Source organism: Mya arenaria, chromosome 2 (assembly GCF_026914265.1).
Source record: "Mya arenaria isolate MELC-2E11 chromosome 2, ASM2691426v1".
In the NCBI taxonomy this organism is placed as follows: Eukaryota; Metazoa; Mollusca; class Bivalvia; order Myida; family Myidae; genus Mya; species Mya arenaria.
Genome location: NC_069123.1, coordinates 26104554 through 26113072, shown reverse-complemented (window position 1 = coordinate 26113072; position 8519 = coordinate 26104554). Strand labels below are relative to the sequence as shown.

Below are 8519 nucleotides of genomic sequence, written 5' to 3'. Positions count from 1 at the left end.
TTTCCGGAGATACAACATTGACCTTTGTATAGACATTACCCCTCTGACAGAGTATTATAATGGGCTCCTTCGAGCGACAGCAATTATTCATTAATTTTCTGCATTAGGCAAGATTATCTAAAACCCTTTTTAGGATTATTACATTTGATCTGTAGGGATTAAATTAAATTTGTAATTGAATGTGATCACAGAAAACGGTTCTGTCATTCAGATGAATTATAATTCCACTATTGCCTTTCCAAAACTAATCATATTGTTGAATTTAATTTCGTAAATTTAAACATTTCTTCATGAAATCAGAGGAATAATTACCAATGCTAGCAGACCAATCTCAGGTTTACTTAAGTTGTTCCTGCACGATAGGCACGTGTTTAATTATCCACCTCCTAACCGAAGATTTCGTAGAGGGAATTATAAAAAAATGTTTTTGGTTTGGCGTTGATCGTATTTTCGTCAGTCCGTCCACATCCGTCCGTTGGTCCGACCGCCCATCCGACACACAAATATATTATATTCTAAGAAAGGTTTTCCTTGATAATATCTCGACTCCTTGTAAATCTCGGTAACATAGGGTAAACTAGGTAAGATGGGATAAAGAATATGTCATCAAATAAACTCTTAGTTTTTGTTGTTTTAAACTACATCATCGGAACCATTTGTTGCTAGGGATAAGTAAGATTACGTTAAAACTTGGAATTATGGTTCACCTTGATCAGTGTCTCAATGGGATGGAAATTGAGTCGCATGGGGTATAAAACTAGTTAGCAATGTCTTTAGGTCAAACAAGTGACTTATTACTTGAAATTTGACTAAAATGATTCACTTAATCATAATTTAGGGAAAATTAAATAGCAGGGTCACAAGTGATTTTACACTTTTTCAGTTTGGCAAATCTAAGATTTGCTTGTCTGAAATCATATTATCGGAACCATATATTGGTAGTGATTCTTTAGATTATGTTCAAACTCGAACAGAATGTTCCCCTTGAACAATTCTCATTTGCATGTAAAAGTTTGACACATGGGGTAAAAATCTTTGTCACAATGTCAAATATTTTGAAAGTACTAGAAACATTATATTTAATCCACTATTCACAAACATTTATCAGAGTATTTGCCCTTGACAAATTTAAAATTGGGTCACATGTGATCAAGAATAAGGTCACTTGGTCAAATCTTATATTTATGTTCGGAATCATATTATTGTTATCATTTGTGAGATAATGATCATACTCTGATAGAATGATACTCTTGACTAAATCTCACTGCATTTAAAAATTGGTCACATGGGGTCAAAAATGTCATCATGTCAAACCTTAGAACGATACTCGTAAACATACTTGAGACAATGGATCTGCTCTTAGATTAATGAAAACTTTTGATTAGTTTTTGCATGAAACGAGTTCATAAGCTAGGTCACTTGGTCAATATTTTGACAAATCATGGAACGAAATATTTGTATTGATTGGTCAGACTCTGTTCGACTTATGGTCAGAATGTTCCCCTTGATGCATTCATGGTAAGCTATAAAAAGAGGTCACATAGGGACAAACACTGGGTCATTATATTAAATATTGTGACCCAGCAGACGCAGTATGTCAACTCCATGTTAAAATTTTGCAATATTTTTGGTCCAATCTTCAAGAAACTTTATCGGAATGTTTGCTTTGATAGTTTTGGCCATTTTATTTGCAGAATATGTAAACTATGACATTGAAATGTTCCGCTTATGTCAAATTACCTGTTAAACTTATCTCTGCTTGCATCTTTTCATGCGAGAAAATGCAAGTAATTGAGCTTTACTCGAATTGAATAATTGTATGGAAATTTTTTAACTAGCTGTTAATTAAGTTAATCCATCAAATGACCATATTTGGATTTAGTTAGCAATTTCAACGATTCAACCCCCCTCCTCCTCTAACGCTTAACCTTGAACTACCCCGATTATTCTTTTGGATTATGTTTGCCTTTGGTGCAATTGCAAGTAAAGGACACACATGTTGTTTTATAAGTAATCCTCTTGAGTTGCGTACAGTTTTTTACTCATTGTCATCTCTCAAGTATGATTATTAAGACGTTGATTGTTCTATCAAGTGCAAATTAATTTACAGTGAAACAAGTGCAAGCACCACTTCAAGAACCATTTACTGTTTTCCAATGACGCACTTAGCAGACGCAAACATTTCAATTATACCGTATTCCCTATGTTAAAGACACAATTAAAACTAGACTAGCCCTAAAGGTAAACATACTGTTTACGGCACAAGGCTAGGACACTGCTCAAGATATGTGCGTCTAAATATGTATACAAACAACTACCAAAATACATACTAAAGGAATTTAACACAATTGTATAATTAGTTTTAAGCAGACAAAGGATTAACTGATCTACAATACCTTTATACTCCTAACCTGACTATGAGTGGTCTGTAAACATTCGGATACAACCTTCCACTTAACAAACAAACATCAACAATATATAGTATACAGGTATTTGTAATAATTATACGGTTGAAAACGCGTTCGAAAAGTGCATATAACAGAACAAATTCGTCGGTCGTTGTTAAATCAGGGGTCCAAAAGTCCAAAACAACATGCTCAACGTCCGCTAGAAGCACGTAGCTCCAAGTAAACAACCACTTGTGATTAAGCATTGTCACATGATTGTATCAAAAGGTATATGAAGCATTCAGCAGCTCCCACATTTCAAACATCACTGTTAATGCTTGTCTGTGCTTCAATCTGCTAACAACCCGAAGGCAAGTTAACTTTTAATGAATTATACTTTGTTTTCTGGTTTGAAGTTTTTGATTATTATGCATTTTGTTACATTAGATCTATAAATGTTATTGTATTAATATAACGTGTATAATATCTAAAATATGTTTTATGAATTGTTTTAACAATACCTAGTATACTAATAATCTTTTACCAGAATTATTAAACATTATTTCAATAGCGCACCACACAGTGCTTGCAGTAACTAAATCATTTAGAATTAAATTTAATAATTTACATCCGTAGTTAAGATACATTACATAATTATTAAAATTCAAATATTTTTCAGATGAACTGTTTATTTTTTGGTTTAGTGTGCGTCGGCTTGGTGATGCTCGTTTCATCTGAGAGAAATGTGAGTATATAAAATGGTTTAATTCACTGCGTGTAAAAAACAGAGTAAAGTTTGTATCAAAACTCTGGATCGTATTTTTAAAGTTTAAAAGGTATTCATGCTTTTTCTATTTCCTGGCTTTGTTTCGACTGTACAGGGAATGCATCATCACATTGTTCCTATTTCAGAGAATTGATTAGCTTTAAATAAAATATTACATTGAATGTCTTTTACCAGACGTACCGCTTTGTACACGTTCTCAAAGAAGGTGTTGAGATTTCCCAGGATATAGTTCACGACATGGAGGAGAACACAGTAACTGTCGTTGTTGGAGATGTCTCGATGTACAAAGGCCATGTGGCAACTGTTAACTACCATGACTTCAACACGGTAAGGTATTATTAGTGTTCGATATAACTATAGTGTATCCAGTACATTTTGCTATTTAATGTATTCGTTGTTTTGTAAATGAGTTTTACTATATATGATATATGGATCAAACTAATTTCTAAATATTTTAAAATAACATGGGGTTAAACAAATATTGTACTTACGTTGTTTTTAAGTGTGATATAAACGTTTGAAGTTCTATGAAAATGGTAAACTACTACGCTGATATTCAATTTAATAGATAAGGAAAGAAATTAGAGATTTATATATTAAAAAGAAACGCAAATTGACATGCACCATTTCTTTATCCAATTATGAATTATGTATCAGTGTCAATAAGATCTTACAAGCATAAACATACACTTTTGTTCAGTGTCAACAAAATATCAAAAGGCCTGTTGATTCAAACAATTATATATCAATTAACATGCGTGACGAGAAAAAATCAAGGGCCGTCGCTGTTATATAAAACGAAGGGTAAAGACGGATGTTACATGTACCATTTCCTTATGTGTTCTTACATTCCTATAATGTTTCAACAAATTCTAAAATAGCCGTCATGATGTAAGCTTCCGGGCGGAAGGGCAGACCGACGGACAAAGTCAAAAACAATATCCTTGCTACCTCGGCGGGGATACAAAGTAAATTCAAAATAATGCTATTGAACGACACAATTAAATTAACTGTTTACAAAAATAAAAGTCAAATTAAATAAACAAAAACAAAACGTAAAATAAAATAATTATTTTCGATAATATGATTTATCTACATCTAACATGACTTGTTTCTATATTATACACGAGTGAATTGAATGGTGTTCTTTTTGCAATGAATGTGACTGATATTTTTGTTTTTCAGGGGTATGTCGTGTTCAAGGATATTCGTAGACAGCTGTGTCTGTTGTCAAAGGCTCCAATTCCATTTTCGACTCCGGAGATATATGCTCAGGTATGTTGGCGTTAAGCAGCCAGTTTAAAAGAAACGCAGGTACTTAGTACCATGTTCTTTTTCGTTTGGTTTAAAAAGAATCTTTACAATTTCTCATAAACCAGTCCCATTGTCTTTTATAAAATAAAGTTAAAAATCAAACGTTTTTGTATCAGATCAGATAAAATGAATTTTATAGATAAGTCAAAAGAGTGCTAAATATTTTGAAGACGCCAATAACTAAGTAATGAAAGTGAAATACTTTTAAGTCGGTTGAGATGGACTGAATTCGGCGAACCAAGGTAAAACCTACACAACGATAACTAGTAAGACGTTACGTCAAACAAACATCTTTTCCGACATCTTTAATTGTAGGGGTTGCGTTTTGAATATCCAACGTCAATATTAGTTTTTTTTATATAACCATCATAAATCCACACGCAATGCATATCGAAAAATAGGGTTGTCCGTATTCCACTTCAGTGCAATACGGTCTCATTCCACACTTGTCACGTCACGTGATAACCAGTATCATTGCGCGATGTTAAAATGAAGGCATAAAACAAAATAGTGCGTCGTTAAAATTTCATTTATTATGAAAACATGTGACTTTTAAGTGATCTAACCAGTAACGTATATAACAAAGGGTTATTGGTACTGCGTTTTTATCCAGAATGTCGTATTCGACTCTCGTGGATTTTTGCAGATTTTGATTTCACTCGGCTGCGCTAGCCGAGTGAAATCAAAATCTCTTGAAATCCCTTGAAATCCGAATTTGCAAAAATCCACTCAAGTCGAATACAACCCTGATCAAAAGCCCAGTACTAATAACCCTATTTAATTGCATTGCCGTTAAATAATAGTATTTAAAGTTTCTTAGCACCGGAAATGTACAGTGATTTTCTAAGTCAAAGCGTTAATATATACGACAATACAAATGTTAGTTTTATGATATAAATGTTAATTCTTTTAAAGTATATATACTTTAACGCTTTCTAGAGAAACAGGAAGAGCTATACCCGATTCTTATAGATATGTGTACTTTATAGGGAAGGACGGATATGACATTGGCCTTACACTCAAAGATCGACCCTACTCTGGTGTCACACGAGGATGTCATCACAATTGCCGGTGAAAAAATAGCCAACTTCTGTCATGATTACCGCACCTACTCAAGAACTCTCACACCAACTGGAAGATACCGCAGAGGTTAGCTTCTCTAATAGGTCAAATCAGAATCGACCTATTTTTCTGTTTAGTGTACATACTGCCGGGTTAAAGTAGGTCATATATAAACAGATTCTTGATGCATATTTTTCAGTCGAATAAAAGGTTTTGCACAAAGTTCCTCCTTTGAAACATGGTTTGTACGACAAGAGTAAATGCAGTAAGATTGCATAAATTTAAGGGGAATGTAGGCACATTCTTATCAAAACCTATCCAGTTTTTAAAAATTTAATATATGACACCTATGTACTTTATGACTACAAACATTTTTGCTTGAGGTACCGAAAAGGTATAAAAGAGATGTAACATTCGTTTATCTAGTCCGTATGAAGTCATCCTGAGGCTGGCTTTGGAATACTTGTAATTTTGGGGCATAATGATAAGTGAAAAACACTCGTGTCCAGCTTAAAAAAATCCCATCAGCAGTATATTTACATTTAACATAAAATCACATGGGATGAACATCGTTACACTGCTAATCCAGCAGCCACTATGATAGCTAAATATGCATGTCTATGGGTAAAATTAAGGCTACTAGATAACACTTGTAGGGCAATTTGAATATCATAACTAATAGTGTTAACTGATGAAATCTACATAGACAGGGTGAAAAATAGCAGTGTTTATGAATAGTGTGTATATTGTGTCTCATCATACTATATACATATTTATATGATTTTTAGATCGAGAAGAGATGAAAGGTAAGTAACATATCGTATTATAATACCATATAATAAATGTATTAGTTATGCCTGTATACCCAAGAGCTTCATACCAATGCACGCAATCAATATAGGGCGCAATTATTCTGGCATTGTCATCTTATCTGAGTTGTCATTTAAAATAACAATAAGACGGGATTTTAGGAAATGTCATAAAGCGAGCCGTTTGCAATATCGATTTTTGTAACGATTAACTAAAAAGGTTTTTATTTGGCAACGAACGTAATATTTTTTGTTACATGACACATTGTTGCAGAAAATAAGTATTTTATTCATAACTTTGGTGATTATTTTGACGCTTAATTTGGAAAATATCATCCTTAATCACACTAGTGTAAGATAAAAATGCGTTATGGTTTTAATGAAGTAGAAAGAGGAGCATCGTGTGATGAAGTGTATTTCTGTATGTTTTACATATTGAATGAGCTCAATAAAATATCTATGGATTCTTCTGCAGCTAGACTTGCTGTATCCTATACATTTTTATACTACTAACCTGTATATACAGTACCTTTACACTTCTAACCTTTATATACAATACCTTTATACTAATAACCTGTTTATTCAATATCTATATGCTAATAACCTGCATACACAATACCTTAATACCACTTAGCTATCAACAAAAAGTGAATATTTCTAAACTGTTTATACAAAACCTTTATACCACTAGCCTGTTTATAAAATATTGTATAAACCTTTATACTAGTTACCTGTTTAAACAATACCTTTAAACTACTAGCATGTATATGCAACACCTGTATACTACTTAGTCGTTCATAATATAGATTTTTATAATACTAAATTACACAACTTTTATCAAAAGTTACCAAATGTATGTATTTATATCTAGATTCCGACGGCTGTCATCACAACTGCGGCTTTTGCTTTGTGAGTGGAAGAGCTTCGGAACTGCAAAGTCTCTAAGAGACAACTGGGGATTATTCACTTGGTTGGACCAGATTTTTTTCGTTAAACACATTTAATTTTGTGTTACCTGCTTCATCTTTTTAATAAACCTTAAACAAACATGTTTGATTGTCTTTGTTGCCACAAATAAACAACATAAAAGACTGGACTGCGATAAGTTATCATGCGGCAATCAAAAGTGGCTGTACGGTTTGCGCACTCGCTTCAGACCAAGATGTTCTTTGTTCGATCGTTTTGGAATATGGTTTAATAGTAATAACGTACAGCCAGAAGATACACACACACACACACCACAAACACACAACACACGATTCAAAATAGCTTTGCCGATATATAATTGGTTTACCGTCTAAGAATGGTAAGTGAACTCGAGTTCATTTGAACAAAAGACTACTGGGCTCGGCCTATTTTCAGAGATAAAACTACTCTCTATAGGACAAGTAAAATACATAACTAAAAATAAAGCCATGCACATGACAACATTAAGCAAGTGTTCTTGTACAATTCACAAGGATTGATGCAATCTAGAAAACACAAATAACATCTAAACTAAGAAAATAACATTTGCTCAACTAACACTGTTTATTCGAATTAGTAAATAATCCACTACTGCCTATGTCCTCTAACAAATTTCTTTAGCAGTTATGCATTTTCAAAATTTAGTTCCATTTAATGATTTCGACTTATCAGGCAATATGAATCGCGTACAAGGCAACATATTACTACCAATATTTGTAAAATGTATGAAAAACTACCGTTACGTCATTATTCAAATTTTATTTTGCAGACAACAATATTTACTCCACAAAAGCTGGCATGTCACGTGCATAATGCGGCAACTCATATACCTCTCGTTGGCTTTGACCAAGTTCCTTTCAACAGGGCCATTGTAAATGTGTTGGCTTTAACACTTGCCCTTATACCTTACATTTTATTTATTACGATATTACGATATCAAACATATTCTTAAATGATGGGTCGTTTAAAGCATTTCTTTTAAAGGCACGAGTAAGTAATTCATTTTAAGTGTTCACGCGGTGACATATATTACGATCTTACTCTGAATAAACAAGTTTTCTTTTTATTTTATGTCCTAAATTTATATTGAAAAGCATTTAATTGCATTTCATTAGAAAAAAGATGAGTGCCAAACTGAATGCGCACCCAACGTCATTTTGGAAATAACGTCAATGAAAATGTTTATGCTAATTT

General features: G+C 33.0%; 1 protein-coding gene across 1 annotated transcript; it reads left to right on the top strand.

The window, feature by feature from the left end:
- Positions 1-2681: 2681 nt before the first annotated feature.
- Positions 2682-7410, top strand: LOC128246769 (uncharacterized). The gene is made up of 7 exons (XM_052965204.1): positions 2682-2758; positions 3067-3132; positions 3349-3501; positions 4360-4449; positions 5478-5637; positions 6339-6356; positions 7231-7410. Exons 2-7 carry the CDS (start codon positions 3067-3069, stop codon positions 7302-7304), a joined length of 561 nt encoding a protein of 186 aa, XP_052821164.1. The 5' UTR covers positions 2682-2758; the 3' UTR covers positions 7305-7410.
- Positions 7411-8519: the final 1109 nt, after the last annotated feature.